Source organism: Aulonocara stuartgranti (assembly GCF_965226115.1).
Source record: "Aulonocara stuartgranti genome assembly, chromosome: 19".
Taxonomy (NCBI): Eukaryota; Metazoa; Chordata; class Actinopteri; order Cichliformes; family Cichlidae; genus Aulonocara; species Aulonocara stuartgranti.
The window spans coordinates 24290795-24308003 of NC_138955.1; the positions used below are offsets into that span (position 1 = coordinate 24290795).

The following is a 17209-nucleotide window of genomic DNA, read 5'->3' on the forward strand; positions in this document are numbered from 1 at the left end:
TTATGCAGCAGACATAATGCTGCGACTTCATTGTCTCACCTGTAAAGTATACATTTGACCAAAACACGCCTGTAAGGTGCTCTGACTCACAGCTCAGACTGGATGTCCCGTTTCTGTGAACGTGACACGCTTGCTTTTGCCCCTCGTTTGTGCGCCTGCTCTTTAAACGGTTAGTGACGTATCGCTTTCATAAAAAAAGGGACGTTGCCCATTATAAATGCCCTCCTACCCCGCCCCGCGTGCGCGCTCTGTCACACCCTCTGACCTTGCCAAACCTGAACTAGTAATCGAAAGCAGGTGAAGCGGGAAGAAACTGTGGAAGTTCTATCACCTGTGCGAAACCGGAGGTAAGTACATCTTTTTCTCTTTACTGTAACTAGGTACGGTTTGCATACACGGACTGAATATCAATCTTGAAAATAAAACTGCGAGAGAAATCACTCTGCTGTCTCTCTCTCCACACACACACAGACACACACACATTTGTGTTCAGCGACATCTAATTTCTTATCTCAGCACGGTGTGCAGCATGTCCTTGAAATATTTAGTAATCTGGACAAATTGAAGTTTTGCGAGGCTAAAAACGATCAACAGCAGATAAAAAGTATTTGAAAGTCCAGGACCTGAGAGATGAGATTAAATGGTCCCAAATTACAAACAACGTGTTGCTCTCTGTTTTTCTACCTCAATCTATCTGATATAAAATGTTATCTCTAATATAGTTTTATGATGATCCTGGTGAAAGCCACAATGAATTGCTTAGTCAATAAACTGGTTCTTTATACAGCACTTATACAGGTTTTATTATGTAAGATTTTGTTCATTGAGGCACTTTCTCACAAATTACTATAACTATCATTAAAATCCAGATAAGAAGTAACAAAATAGAAATGCTTCATTACTTTACTTGAATATTTATTACATTTTCACATTTGGGTAGATAATGGAATAACATGTCACAAATGATGGACAAGTCCACTGAGAACCCCAGCAATGACACGGTGTCCACCAAGAGCAACGGATCCATCAAGAGCGATGAGAAGACGTCGACTGATGGTGGCATAAATGTGGGCATGATGGGGAAGTTTAGAAGGAGCCTCCGGCTTCCAACACGGAAGAATCCTCCATCTCCTGGTGACAAGGAATCCAAGTTATCACCAGAATCAGATGAACCTGCAAAGAAGTTGGATTCTGCGGCTTCACCACAACCTCCGTCACCCAGTGAGTACCGTTGGGGTTTTCATAAAATCTCCTGTCAAATGTAAACACAGATGGCAAGCTAGATGGTGTCTCTCTTGTTTAGGCCAGAGGACTGAGTGTCCATTTTTTGCAGATTGGTGCACCTCCGTCTCCCTAAGATGCTCTTTTCATACTCAATCATGTTACTGAACTGTGGGCATTAAACTAACCAGTTGCAAAATTTTCCTCCAGCTGTTTCTTGTTAGCACCACTTACTTTGCTGCCTTTCCCAACTTTAGGACATGTTGCTCACATTTGATATGTCTCCTATGTTCTATGCCTAAAATCTTAACTTACAGTATGAGTGTTTCCCAGCTTTCTGACAGTGCGGGTTGCACATATTTCCCTAGAGGACCCACGTGAGTCATTCCTCTGAGATGTGGGTGCTATTGTACACACAGTATGTGCAGTAAAGCAAAATAAATAAATCTATCAAGCTGACTGAAGGCAGGCACCATTACATTTAGAAAATGTAGGTGCAGAAATGTGTCCCCCTGTCCAAGACATTAACGGTGATGTTTGATTTTAGGAGACATGCATTCACAAAGCTCCACCACGGCAGCTCACTCTGTTTACTTTACAGTATTGTAATTGTAATGTATATATTCATGTAGTTTTCTTTTGTTCTTTTTAAATGTCCTACAGGAAATTTGTAGTGCAGTAAAAATCAGATAAAGATGACAGATTTACTTTGACACAAACATTATGTAGGAGCAGGTAATGGGTAATACACAGCAAAATCTCCAGTGTTAAATTAACACTAGAGAGTGTCTATGTGGGTCCACACCTCTGAGTGTTAAACATAACACTGTTGAGTGTTAAATTAACACTTTTGATAGTGTTATATGTTTAAAAGTAACCTAGTCAGTTTTGAAGATTAACAAAGACTAACACTGAGCAGTGCTGATTTTCTAACACTGGAATATTTCTAACATTTTGAGTTATTTTCCAGTGTTAGAAAATCAGCACTGCTCAGTGTTAGTCTTTGTTAATCTTCAAAACTGACTAGGTTACTTTTAAACATATAACACTATCAAAAGTGTTAATTTAACACTCAACAGTGTTGTATTTAACACTCAGAGGTGTGGGCCCATATAGACACTCTCCAGTGTTAATTTAACACAGGAGATTTTGCTGTGTAGATATTTATCTGTAATAACTGGACATGATTAACTTTAGCTAATTATACAATATTATACAACAGTATATTTCTAAATAAGACTCTGTATTGTCACTGATTTCTACAAATGATTCAAGTTTGATTCAATTTGATTCAGAAATATTAGAAATATGATCATCTGACTTGGATATGTACTGTCAAAAGAACCCTCTAAACCTTGTAGGGGCGATCTCGCCTAAGAGTTGGCATCGGAAGGTTGCTGGTTCGAGCCCCGGCTCCGACAGTCTCAGCCGTTGTGTCCTTGGGCAAGACACTTCACCCGTTGCCTACTGGTGGTGGTCAGAGGGCCCAGTGTTGAGGTCATTTTTGGTGAAAAAAGCGTCAGACATCACCATACACCGTACACAGCTGTAGACTGGTGTATAATAAGAAAGCGAATAAGGCAGAAAACTGGTATTGAAGTACTCTGAGAAGGATCCACGCTTTGTGTTCCCTCTTTTGTGGAATCTTATCTGTTTTGTGGAGTTTTATCTGTTTTGTGGAGTTTTATCTGTTTTGTGGTTGTTGAAATGGTTTTGAGAGCTTTTAGTTGAGACTCTGACATACGTGGCAAAATACATTTATATTTAAAAATTGATTTAAGGATCCAATAATGAATCAGTATCGGATTATTTAAATTCAAATTGCTTTGAGTTTGGATATCGTTTTTTTTACCCACCCATATTTCTTACTAACTTTCTTTAAAGATATAATGAATTTATGGTTAACTTGTAAAACATGATATTTGTATACAAACTAATGTCATATTTACTTGACCATATATATCATCGCCTATGTACCTTTACGTTGTCAGTACAAACACTGGCAGTGAGAAACAATGCACACACTAAAAATCATAGTTTTAAGCTTTTTGTCAATTTCTGACAAATAAACACATTTTAAGTTGGTATTGAAGATCTCAGTGGATGTAAAGCAAATTTTAATGAGTAGTTAAGATGACCTCGCTCTACAGTTTCAGAATTCATTCCAAACTTTTCAAGCTACTGTGTTTGCAGACAGAATGATGTGCACACATGCACTATGAAAGACATAATTTCCTTAGAAAAATAAAACGAAACACAAGAAGACCGTTAAACTTGTTGGAACATGTCTGTTTGCTAAATGAAGGAGCGTCTGGGTCATACATAAGCAGACAAGTTTTCCTCTGGGTTTTCCTTGAGTTAACATTAACTAGTGCTGGTAAAGATATAAAAACTCACCTCAAACTTTAAATACAAAGAAATGGAAGATGTAAAAATATTGCTCTTTTCCCCAGAAGTTTAATGTCTATTATATTTCATAAAGATATATTTATTTTTCCCCACATTAACAGCAAAATACTAGATTTTTTTCAGCCTGTGCAAGAGGGTGGAAGAAGCCACTTTACTGGTCTGTCCTCTTCTTCAGGTTATCCTTTGAGACGAGGGCTTTGGTTTGCCTGCTACAGGATACATGAACTACTTTGTATACCAAATTGTTTTACAGTCAAATGTGCCCAAAGTACGCCATGCAACAGGACAATGATCTCGTGCACCGCAGCAAATCTACAACAGAATGGTGAAAAAAAAAAGCAAAGAATCAATGTTTTGGCTCGTCCCAGAAAAAGTTCAGAGCTCAACCTGAATTGAATCCTGTGGCAGGACATTAATTGCTGTGACACCACAAAGACGAATGTGTTTTTGAAACTAGGGACTAAAGAGTCAGTTTAAAAGAGAAAGCAGCTTTTACAAATGTCCTCTTCTCCCCTCTCTGTCAGGTCTGAGTCCTGGCTCTGCATCCACCTCTCCGAAGAGCAACCAGGAAAAAGAGGATGATGAGTCAGATGTTTCTTCTCACAAATCCAGACCACTAACACCATCAAACACAGGTGAAACTTCTTAATTTTAATACTAGATCAATGATCCTGCATACTGGATATGTAGAGATTTACTTTCACATACAAATCCATCCATCCATCCATGCACCCATCCTTTTTTGCTTATTCGGGGCCAGGTTGCGGGGGCAGCATCCTTAGCAGAGAAGCCCAGACCTCCCTCTCTCAAGCCACCTCCTCTTGCTTGTCTGGGGGAACACCAAGGCGTTCCCAGGCCAGCCAAGAGATGGAGGAGCCTCCTCCTGGTCCGACATGCCCGGAACACCTCACCCAGGAGGTGCCCAGGAGGCATCCTTGTCAGATGCCCAAACCACATCAACTGGCTTCTTTTGATGTGGAGGAGCAGTGGCTCTACTCTAAGCGCCTCCTGGATGGTTGAATGCCTTACGTTATATCTAAGGGAGAGGCCAGCCATCCTTTGGAGAGAGCTCATTTGTATCTGCAACCTTGTTCTTTTGGTGACTACCCAAGACTATTGACCATAAGTGAGGGTGGGGACGAAGATCGACTGGTAAATCGAAAGTTTCGCTTTTACGCTCAGTTTTCTCTTCATGAACTCCAGGAAGGCCTGGTACTCTGAACTGTCATTCAGCACATAGAGGCTGACGACAGTCAGGACACGTTTCCTGACCCGAAGGCACAGGGAACATCCTTGCTCCAGGGAGGAGCCCCGGTAAACCTATCCTGGTAAGGGTAAACTGTTCCCTGGGTCTTCTCATATGGGTTTTTGAATTGCTCTTTATCTGGTGCCTCACCCCTACCAGGGGACAAAAGCCCCCCAACATCATAGCCCCTGGGATCTCTGGAATACACAAACCCCTCCACCAGGGTATAGATCATTCATGCATAGATTGTTACCCTTACTATAAAAACTCCAAATGTCATCTGTTTAAAAATCGCTATTATCAGCTTTCATGTTTAAGATCATGCAGTCATGAAAGAACAAACCAAAGTAGCTAAAATCTGCACACTTGCAAATGATTTTTTTTCTCTGTAAAATGTTCTCTTGTCTGTGGAAAGTGGAGAAAACAAAAGATCAGAAATCAGGCCTGTAGTTTGTTATTCAAACTATATTAAACTTTTTGCTTTTCTTTCTTAGATCCCAGTATGCCGAAGTTTGAAAATACATTAAACAGACTGAGAGAATCTTTTCGTTGGAGACGAAAAAAGGAAGTGGATACACTCCCCTCTGAAGACTTGAAGGAAGAAAAAGGTGGGAAGTACAAATACTTTTTACTGTACCTGTTTTTAATTTTCAATGCTTTATTTAAGTATTCCTTTTAACTTTTACTTTTTAATGCAAATATATCTCCTTTCTACTCCTTACGTTTTCAAATCAGACTTGTATTTGAATTTCTTTTTATTTATTTATTTTTATTTTTATTTCCTGTCACTGTGCACCTTTAAACATCAAGCTGATGCCAAATTGCAACCTCATCCCACATAGCAAAATTGGTATGGCTTAGATCTGGCCCACAGAATGTGCTTACACATGGCTCACATACCGCAAAGAATGACGACCCTTTGGTGGCCCAGATTTGGTTTGCCAGATGTGGCCCACACATGGGTCAGCACAAGGCCAGTTGCAGACACACTGCTGGCCCAGAACAGTTTCAGCTCTGGCCCCGGATGTCAGCCTAATGTGTACCTTAATCAAGCCATGTAATAACAACAGGTGCCAGAACATAATAGTGCAAAAGAAGCATGACAAAACTCTGTTCAGACAGTGAATGGACTGACTCTTATACAGCGCTTTTCTAGTCTCCCAGATTACTTAAAGTGCTCTATACAACATGCCACATTTATCAAACACTTCCTCTAAACTGAGTGCTTCCTATTTACATTCATACACATTCACACTCTTGACATGCAGACTGGAGGAGCCAGGGATCGAACCACTAAGCTTGCGTTCAGTAGGTGACCTGCTCTACCTCCTGAGCTACAGCCACCCACTGTCAAAGATGTGTAAACCGTCACTAGGTTTTGGATAAAGTGTACCCTCACAAACCTGTCACACCTGCATTTGAAACGTTGGTTACCATAGCAGTATAGTATTGCAACATGGCATTTGGGTCTTCTAACTAAAATAGGAAAATAGGAACATAAATAGTACCATCATTGCCAGACCTGGCCCACATCTGGTTGACATACACCCTGCCATGACTCCAGTCAGTCAGAAGTGCCAGCTTGATGCCAGATCCGGGAGAGACCTGTTTTCTGTGGGCCTGGGCCACATAAACCAAACCACAATCAAGCCAGATGTGGCATTCCATCACATAAACAGTGCCATCTATGCCAGGCCTGGCCCATATCTGGATGACATATGTCTTATCATGCCAGAAGTCAGCAGTGCCGGTTTGATACCAGATCCAGGCCAGACTTGATATGTGGGATTGGGCAGAACAATAACACATAAAAGACAATCTTATTAGAGTGTCCATCGCCAATCTTTATTGCATACAAATCACACTTAGTGGGTAAAGTGACCCCAAACAATCCAAAACAGCATTTTTGGTGCAGATGTTCATGAGTAATAGTTGTGGTACTTCAGGATCTAGTTAGTGCTACAGACACAAATGAGCATCAAGCAAACAGTTTCTGAGAAGTTCATCGCACAATGTGTGAACACAAGCCAGTGTACTGCAGGTCCCAGCCCTAGATAACTGGAGAGAGTTGCATCAGGAAGGCCATCTGGCATCAAATCTTTGCCAAATCAACCTGTTATGAGAAAATTGTGCTGTTACCAGCAGTGCTCTGCTTTACTCTCTGTCAGGTCTTGGCGACGGCTCTTCAGCCACCTGTCTGGAGAATGAAGAGAAAAAAGAGGATGAAGAGTCAGATGTTTCTTCTCTCAAATCCAAACCAGCGACACCATCAAAGACAGGTATTAACTTTAATACTAGATCAATGATCCTATAAACTGGCAATATTTAATTATTAAACTTCTACTAACATTTTTTAGTATTTACCTTAACATAGTCTGTGTTGACTAAAGTTTATAAACTTGTGAAAAAAGTATGTGAACATTAACTTTGCAATGCCAAATCAAACCATGGGCACTGATCTGCTGCTGGAAAAGCCTCCACCTCTGGTTCAAGGCTTTCCATCAGATTGTTGCATCTGGCTATTATCTGTTGGATAAGTATGAAGAAAACCATTTAAGAGCAGTACCAGTAATGCCAACTCAGCTGTCTAGTCTGTAGCATTAATACTATTAACGGCTGCTGAAAACTCAACCAGAAGTAAAATTGAATGTTGACCAAGTAAAGCTGCTATTTGTATTTAGTAGTGAAACATTAACATTTATGAGTGATTGTTTTGCCCCCTCCTTTTCCCTGGGAAGCTGAAAAATAAAATAAGGAAAAATGTTCATAACTGAATCCTGATCTGATGCCTTCAAACAACATTTTTAACCTGGGCAAGAATCAGTTAAGTTAAAAGCATATTTAATGTATGATAACAGAATAACTTTGCCTCAGTAAAATGGCAAATTTTTTGCACATGTAGAATATTTCCAGGATTTAATGCTATCTTAACCATGCAGTGCAGAAAGTAAACCCACATATAAATATCGAGGCATAGTACCAAGGAAAAATGGGTTTCCTTAGAATAAAAGCACATGTGAAATGAGCTATATTAATAAATGCCTGCATTCGTTTATATAGGACACTTTCAACTTACACTTTTTTGATGTCTGGCTGACCAGCATATTATAACAACTAAATGTACATCATTAATGCACGGATTGTTACCCGTGTCCTTACTATAAAACTCTCAATGTCTTCTGTTAAAAACCCCCATTATCAACTTTCATAATAAAAATTATACAGTCATGAAAGAATAAACCAAAGTGGCTAAAATCTGCACACTTGCAAATGATTTTATCTCTATAAAATGTTCCCTAAAAGGTTTGCTGCAGTGCCCTGGTCATTAAAGTGGACAACAAAAACAACATTTTTTGGGGGGGCACTGACTTCACAACAAAAAGCATTGCTGATGCTTGCCTGTGGAAAAGGGAGTGTCACAGCTACAGAGGCAGACGTATGGAGTGACGACAGAAGGACCCGAGTGCAGATGCAGACGACAGAGTAGTTGGGTGTGATTTTTTATTTACAGTGAGACTCAATGCAAACAAAAGCAGAGTATGGCAGGAATAAACTTACAAAACCTGAACATGGAGAAACTAACAAAAGAACACGAAGAACAAAAGAAACATAACAAAAACCTGAAACTGGGAACTAGGAGCCTGAGATATGAAACATCGAGGAAGAAACGCAGAGGCAACATGGAGGATGACACACAGGGGAAGATTGACAACCAAACCAGCAATGAACAAGGAAGATGCAGGGCTTAAATACACAAGTAGGACAACAAGAGGATGGGGAACTGGTGGGAACACAGCTGGGACGAATCTGACATAACGAGACACAGGGAAACAAAACTCAATACACTGAACACATGACAAGGGACTATCACAATAAAACAGGAAGCAAGAGACGTTCATGATGACACAGACAAGACAATGAGACATAGAAACATGAGGCGAGGCAAGATGAGGCGCGGAACCAGAAGAGAAACCAGGAACAGTAAATATAATACAACAGAAAACCACAATTCAAAGAGTGAAACTTAAACCAAAAACACAAACACTGGCAGGAGAAAACAAAGGACCAGAAATCAGGCCTGCAGTCTGTTATTCAAACTACATTAAACTGTGTGCTTTTCTTTTTTAGATCCCAGTGTGCCGGGGTTTGATAATGCATTATATAGACTGAGAGAGTCCTTTCCTTGGAGACGGAAAAAGGAAGTCCCTTCTGAAGACTTGAAGGAAGAAAAAGGTGGGAAGTACAAATAATTTTTACTGTACCTGTTTTTAATTTTCAGTGCTTTATTTAAGTATTCCTTTTTACTTTTACTTTTTAATGCAAATATATCTCTGTTCTACTCCTTATGTTTTCAAATCAGACTTGCTAGATGTAATTATTTGAGGGGTTTTTTTTTAGCATGTGTGTTTTATTTCCTGTCACTGTGCACCTTTAAACATCAAACTGATGCAACCTCATTGGGCAGAACAATAACATATGAAAGACAATCTTATTAGAGTGTCCATCGCCAATCTTTATTGCATACAAATCACACTTAGTGGGTAAAGTGACCCCAAACAATCCAAAACAGCATTTTTGGTGCAGATGTTCATGAGTAATAGTTGTGGTACTTCAGGATCTAGTTAGTGCTACAGACACAAATGAGCATCAAGCAAACAGTTTCTGAGAAGTTCATCACACAATGTGTGTACACAAGCCAGTGTACTGCAGGTCCCAGCCCTAGATAACTGGAGAGAGTTGCATCAGGAAGGTCATCTGGCATCAAATCTTTGCCAAATCAACCTGTTATGAGAAAATTGTGCTGTTACCAGCAGTGCTCTGCTTTACTCTCTGTCAGGTCTTGGCGATGGCTCTTCAGCCACCTGTCTGGAGAATGAAGAGAAAAAAGAGGAAGAAGAGTCAGATGTTTCTTCTCTCAAATCCAAACCAGCGACACCATCAAAGACAGGTATTAACTTTAATACTAGATCAATGATCCTATATACTGGCAATATTTAAATATTAAACTTCTACTAACATTTTCTTTAATATTTACCTTAACATAGTCTTTGTTGACTAGAGTTTGAAAACTTATGAACAAATTATGTGAACATTAACATTGCAATGCCAAATCAAACCATGGGCACTAACCTGCTGCTGGAAAAGCCTCCACCTCTGGTTCAAGGCTTTCCATCAGATTGTTACGTCTGGCTACAAACTGCATTTGTTGCCATCCAGGTACAAGTTCATTATTGAGGTCCGGAGCTGGTGTTGAGTGACAAGACCTGATTGCTTCTATTCATTCCAAAGATGTTGTGGTCAGGTCTCTGTACATGCTAGCCAGGTTGTTTTGTCAAGAGCTGCTCCAGGCTCAGAAATGAGCCTTTTAAATCAAATAACAGAGCCAGCAAACTGATTGAGTGAGGAAGGCTGTTCCACAGTTTGGGTGCAACAACGACAAAAGCACAATCACCTCTGGTTTTAAAATTAGATTTTAGTTTTAGAAGTTATTAGTGAAGGGGCCAATGTACTGGCTTATCTCCTTAGAGAAACTGCCTGGGCCAAATACTACAACCTCAGTTTTACTGAAATTACAATAAAGTAAATTTGAATACATCCAAGTAGTAATGACAGAGAATCATTGATCGTTAATGTTGTTTGGTCTGACATAAAAGTAAAACTGTTTGTCATCAGCATAGCAGTGGTAGGAAAGTCTATTAAAACAATGAAGTAGATGGCCCATTAAGATTATACAGTCATAAAAGAACAAACCAAAATAGCTAAAATCTGCAAAACATTTTTTGTTAAATGTTGGCGACTTTCAAGCCTTTGAGTCGCCGAGCAGCTGAATAGGGGAATAATGTTGACGCGCCCGCTGTTTAAAACGTTAGTCAAAGTTCCAAGTTAAAACTCCTTTATTTGTTATCAAATCCTTAAAATCCGTAGAAAAACAGTGATCAAAAACATTCCAAGCTTGAGCGGTCAGCAAAAGTCGACTTCCCCCATCACCCACTCATTCACAAAATTTCCCTCGGGCCGTGAACAGGTGATATAGCAATCACTATTACAGACACCACGTGACCCAAAGCTACGCCTATCCATAACATTCCGGCCCCTAATTATTACATTTTTACAGTAATAATTACACATCCAACACCACAACTCACAACACACACTTCATCATATCACAGACACCCAGTGAGACAACATAACATACTCAAAAAGTCCACCAAAGTTATTTTCTCATGTCTTCTCTTCTGTCTGCACATGGTCAGTCAGTCAGTCAGTCAGTCATAGGCCAGAGGTTACCAGCACTTAGCCTAAATATAGTCAGTCTGTAATGTACATCTCATAACATTAAAGTCAATTCAAAGTTAGTTATGTCACACTGTGTCAAAATGTCATAATCATGGGTCAGAAGTCTCCTGAAGAAGGCATATCTTTGTGATGGGTCTGCACACATGGCTGGTTGGGGTCTTAATCCAGACCTGACGCACAAGCCCCTTTTCATCTGGTGCAGCTCCGGTGACTCTCCCAATGATCCAGGAACCACGAGGTGCAGAATCATCCACTATAAGGACCACATCTCCGGGAACGAAGTTGCGTTTAATCCTTCCCCATTTCTGGCGCTCTAATTCTGTGACTGGGACTCTCTTTGCATATCCTCTAGATATAAGATCTGTCATGAAGGCAGTGTAGTCTTTGTGAAAGTCTTTATCTCTGATGAACCTTTTCTTCAAACCTAAGGCTCGTTGCTCAATTGCACGGTTGTCAGGCATTCTTATGTCTCGGTCTTTTAGTGGCAGGGCAATGCTGTAGTGCCAATCCCCCAAAGTCACCGTCTTGCTGGCCAATTCCAGGAACTTCAAGTCTTCCTTTGACAGCCCCATCTGTTCATCATTGCTGCTCTCAGGAAAATCCATCTTGAACTGCTGTTTCCATAGCTTGTCCAGTATGACAGCAGAAACTCTGTTGGCGGTAACTGTTGCCAAACATCCTGGCCTTCCACAGCATTCTCGATTAAGTGGCCCATTCACAGTCCAGCCGAGCACAGTCCTAATGGCAAAGGGTCCATCACCTACACTCCGGATGACCTCCAAAGGTTCTAGAGCTCTGGGCATATTCATGCCAATCAAAAGCTCAACATTGGCCTTAATTTCTGGCAAATGAACATGCTTCAAATGTGGCCAGTCATCCAGGTCCTGTTGATTTGGGATGTTACCAGTATCTACAGGCATTTTATGCTGAGTGAAGAGGTTAGGCATATCACAGTACATGTCACTGTCCAATCCAGCAACTTCAAGTTCAGGTACAATGAAACTGTCCACCACTTTCTCCTGTCCCATGGTGCGCAGGAGAATCTTTGTCCTCCTCCCAGCAATATTCAGCTTGTCCATAAGACCCACTGTACAAAAGGATGCTGAACTCCCATGGTCCAGAAAGGCATACGTTTCCACTATTCTTTGACCTCTCTTTGATTTTACTTTAACTGGCACAATGGCAAGCTTACAGTCCTGTTCACCAGCCCCAGTAAGACCACTAGTCTGGATCGTAACAGGAATGTTATCTGCCTCATTATTAGGTTTGACTTCATTCTTCTCTTTGTGGTGGATATGGAGTATACTTGCATGTCGGAGGCCACAGATTTTACATGAAAGGCGTTTTCTGCATTCTTTGCTTATGTGCCCAGTACACAAACAGCCAAAACAAATGCGGTTCTTTTTAAGAAAAGAAATCTTCTCATCATGAGGTTTCTTATCAAGCAGAGCACATGACTCCAGTGTGTGTCCGCCTTTGCAGAAAAAACAAGCCTTCACAGTGCTGTGACGATCTTGAGCCTCTATCTGATTCTGTCTCTCGACGTCAGAGACTGTTGTGGCGAAGCTACTTCCTTTAGCTTTTAGATGTGGAGAACATTTCCCTCCATTGCTGCCCTTGGCTGCTAGATGTGTTGCTGGAACGTCACATAGATTTCCAAAGATGGGATCTGTTACAATTTTAACTTGACGCTCAAGGAAGGAAACAATGTCAATGAATGCGGCTCTGCGATGTTGCCTCTCCTGAATGTCATATGCTACTGTTCGCCATTTGTCTTTTAACTTATATGGCAGTCTTCTAATCACAGCAAGCATATTGGCAGGTGTATTTAATTCAGAGAGATCATTAATCTCTTCCATTGCATTGCAGCATCCACGTAAGAACAAACAATATGCCTGAAGAGCTTTTCCATCTTCCGATCTAATCAGTGGCCATGAGTGAACTTTGTTCAAATAGGCAGATGCAATCACATGTCCATTCCCAAAGTGCTCATACAGCAGAGTCTTTGCCTTTACATATCCAGCACTTCCAGACATATGTTGGCAGCTTTTAACAAGTTCATTGGGCTGCCCCTTGGTGTACTGTGCAAGATAATGCAGGCAGTCACCAGCATCGCCAGTCTTTGCTTCTATGACCTGTTCAAACGAGCGCATAAAGGCCTGAAAATGTAAAGGGTCACCATCAAAGGTTTGAATCTCCCTTTTGGGCAGTGAAGAAAGACTTTGCTGATGGACCAACATACAAGTTAATTCATTTTGTTTTTCCATAATGGACAACAGATTTTCATTGGCTACTGGAAGAGCAGCTTGTAGCTTAGGCAAAGGTGGAATTGATCCAAAAGCATCAGAAGGCCCCATAAAAGCTGGTGCAGGCCTTTCCCTTTTGATATTCTGTTGCACGGTTTTTACTTGAAGCTCTGCATTCCCAGTGATTGCATTTCCTTTTGTAAGCGTCTGAGGAACAAAAGTCTCTGCATCCGCATTAAGAATTTCAAGGCTGTTTCCCTTTGTTTTAAAATATGATTCCATTCCATTAGATTTCCGTGAAGCGACGCTCCGCATAGCGGATCCAGTTCTCAGCACGTTCACCTTTGCAACAGTTGCAGCTATATCTGCTTCAAGCTGAAGTTGTTCTTTCTTTCTCCTCAATTGTTCCTCTTGTTCTTCAAGAGAGTGTTTTTCTTTCAGCATATGTTGACGTGCGAGCAAGGCGGCCATTTCAGCTTCTGCCCTGAGACATGCAGATGAAGTAGATGATACTCTTGAGCTTGACCTACTGCCTTGATTTGACACACTGTCGGATGGCAACACGTCATCATTAACATCGTTCTGAGGATTAAGAGATGATTGAGGTTCTTTTCCAGTGTGTTCTCGCACCTCCACTTCTCCTCCCAGGGAAGTTTCCTGTGACTGTGCCTTGTCAGATGATGGCCTCCCTGAATGTTTATCAGTTTCAGAAAGCCATATGTTAACATCCTCCATAAACCCTTTATTGTATTTAGAGATGCTTGAGAACCATGTATTTTGTTTATCTTTCTCATCAAATGAGATTAGAGAAAGTAAAGATTCATGCAATGCACTGGCATCCTTAAACAGGTGTGTTAACTCATCAAACTGTTTTTTGACTTGTGAATGATTTTTATCATCTTTCATTAGCTCTTTAAGAGACATAATAACACTTTTCATTTTGTTTACATGCCTTTTCCGATCTGTTTGGATGGTTTCAATTTTGTTTGCAAGAGCTTTCTCAGTGAGGGAAGTTATTCTTTTATCCTTTTCAGTTTTTCCAACAACAGATGCAGCCTGTGATCCACTCATTTTAAGCATTCAACATAAGCAGCATGCCAAAATCCAAAACAAAGGCAACAGCAATTCCTTCAAACTCAGTTGAACGCCTGCAGAGCCACAACTCACACACACCAAATCCAACAGCAAACGTAGCGGTGGGCGTGTCACAAAAACATCTTCGTATGGTCAGAATCCAAACTGCGTTCAAACAAACAATACGCAGCACAAAAACACAGTTTACATACCACCGTCGTCTTCTCCTTATCTGTCGGTCTAGCCGCTTTTACGGGTGTAGTGGCGGCGGTGTGTGGGCTCGCATCTTCGTTTATTCAGCGCTGATTGCTGGACGGTCCATTGCCGTCGCACTTTTTGCTGACAAATGTTGGCGACTTTCAAGCCTTTGAGTCGCCGAGCAGCTGAATAGGGGAATAATGTTGACGCGCCCGCTGTTTAAAACGTTAGTCAAAGTTCCAAGTTAAAACTCCTTTATTTGTTATCAAATCCTTAAAATCCGTAGAAAAACAGTGATCAAAAACATTCCAAGCTTGAGCGGTCAGCAAAAGTCGACTTCCCCCATCACCCACTCATTCACAAAATTTCCCTCGGGCCGTGAACAGGTGATATAGCAATCACTATTACAGACACCACGTGACCCAAAGCTACGCCTATCCATAACATTAAATGTTTATTAAAATGTTCTCTGCAGTGGTCATTATAGTGGACAAGAAAACAACAATTTTTTGGGAACTGAGTTCAAAACAAAAAGCACTGCTGATGCTTGTCTGTGCAAAGTGGAGAAAACAAAAGATCAGAAATCGTGTCTGCAGTCTGTCATTAAAACTACATTAAACTGTGTGCTTTGCTTTTTTAGATCCCAGCATGCCGAGGTTTGATAATACATTTAATAGACTGAGAGAATCCATTCGTTGGAGACGGAAAAAGGAAGTGGATACACTCCCCTCTGAAGACTTGAAGGAAGAAAAAGGTGGGAAGTACAAATACATTTTAGTGTATTTATTTTTAATTTGCAGTGCTTTAAGTATTCCCTTAAACTTTTTGTTTTTACTTTTTAATGCATTTAGTGTAAATATATCTCCTTTCTACTCCTTACATTTTCAAAACAGACTTGCTAGGTGCAATGCATTTGATGTGCGTTTTTATTTCCTGTTACTGTGCACCTTTAAACATCAAGCCGATGCCAAATTTCAACCTCATTGGGCAGAACAATAACATATAAAAGACAATCTTATTAGAGTGTCCATCGCCAATCTTTATTGCATACAAATCACACTTAGTGGGTAAAGTGACCCCAAACAATCCAAAACAGCATTTTTGGTGCAGATGTTCATGAGTAATAGTTGTGGTACTTCAGGATCTAGTTAGTGCTACAGACACAAATGAGCATCAAGCAAACAGTTTCTGAGAAGTTCATCACACAATGTGTGAACACAAGCCAGTGTACTGCAGGTCCCAGCCCTAGAAAACTGGAGAGAGTTGCATCAGGAAGGTCATCTGGCATCAAATCTTTGCCAAATCAACCTGTTATAAGAAAATTGTGCTGTTACCAGCAGTGCTCTGCTTTACTCTCTGTCAGGTCTTGGCGACGGCTCTTCAGCCACCTGTCTGGAGAATGAAGAGAAAAAAGAGGAAGAAGAGTCAGATGTTTCTTCTCTCAAATCCAAACCAGCGACACCATCAAAGACAGGTATTAACTTTAATACTAGATCAATGATCCTATAAACTGGCAATATTTAATTATTAAACTTCTACTAACATTTTTTAATATTTACCTTAACATAGTCGATATTGACTAAATTTTGAAAATGTATGAATAAAGTATGTGGACATTAAGTTTCTCATGCTAAACCATGGGCACTAATCTGCTGCTGGAAAAGCCTCCACCTCTGGTTCAAGGCTTTCCATCAGATTGTTGCATCTGTGTGCAAACTGCAGGTACGAGTGCATTTTTGAAGACCACAGTGTCATGTAACGGTGTGTGGCAGGCAGGAAAATAGGACCCAAACGCCAACTCACGGGAAAACAGGACTGAACTCAAAATGCAGCTTTATTGCTGACAGGTGACAAACGATAACAGTGATACCAAAGCAATGTAAAACTAAACTGGGAAGAGCTAATTGTAACACATACCAGAAGACACGGGGAGAATCACACACAGCATGAGGGACGACACGACACCGACTCAGAGAAACACAGGGCTTAAATACACAGAGGGATAACGAGGGAATGAGACACAGAAGGAGAGCACAGCTGGAAGTAATCAGGCTGGACGAGACAAGCAGAGCAGGACACATTCACATAAGACATGGACCACCAAAGTAAAACAGGAAGTATCATACAGAGACGCAAACTTGACACAGTGGAGAAAGCAACTAAGGAACACAGAGACATAAACCATAAGGCAGAGGACTCTAAGAACCAAAATACGCGGAGGGAAATACTCAACTTGGAACACAAGAAACTAGACTAGAGGGAGTAACAAAAGACCAACCATGAGAACATAATGCACAATGCAGAGGGACAGAAAACAAGAAACTCAAACATGCAAAGACACACAATTACACAGAACAGAGGGGACACAGAGAGACATGAAGGGCAAGGGAACAAAACTAGAAGCCATAGAATAAATCACACAAGTACCATATTACAAACATCACAAGGAACTAGAAACGCTGGGTCAGGGGAAACATGGAATAAACACAAAGAGAGACGAGGGCTCAAAAATACACAG

At 40.7% G+C, this 17209-nt stretch overlaps 1 protein-coding gene across 3 annotated transcripts in view; it reads left to right on the plus strand.

The window, feature by feature from the left end:
• Positions 1-81: 81 nt before the first annotated feature.
• LOC309695754 (tumor necrosis factor alpha-induced protein 2-like) overlaps positions 82-17209 on the plus strand; it is a 30268-nt gene continuing 13140 nt past the window's right edge. Inside the window, exons 1-9 of one of the 3 annotated variants that reach the window (XM_082516619.1) lie at positions 83-347; positions 941-1221; positions 4155-4265; positions 5371-5484; positions 7045-7155; positions 9005-9109; positions 9714-9824; positions 15332-15445; positions 16055-16165. In XM_082516619.1, the coding sequence (XP_082372745.1) occupies positions 954-1221; positions 4155-4265; positions 5371-5484; positions 7045-7155; positions 9005-9109; positions 9714-9824; positions 15332-15445; positions 16055-16165 (1045 nt within the window). In that variant the 5' untranslated portion in view covers positions 83-347; positions 941-953. Of the gene's footprint in view, positions 348-940; positions 1222-4154; positions 4266-5370; positions 5485-7044; positions 7156-8757; positions 8858-9004; positions 9110-9713; positions 9825-15331; positions 15446-16054; positions 16166-17209 lie in introns of those variants that run through there. The other 2 variants (XM_082516620.1, XM_082516621.1) reach the window with 2 other exon arrangements.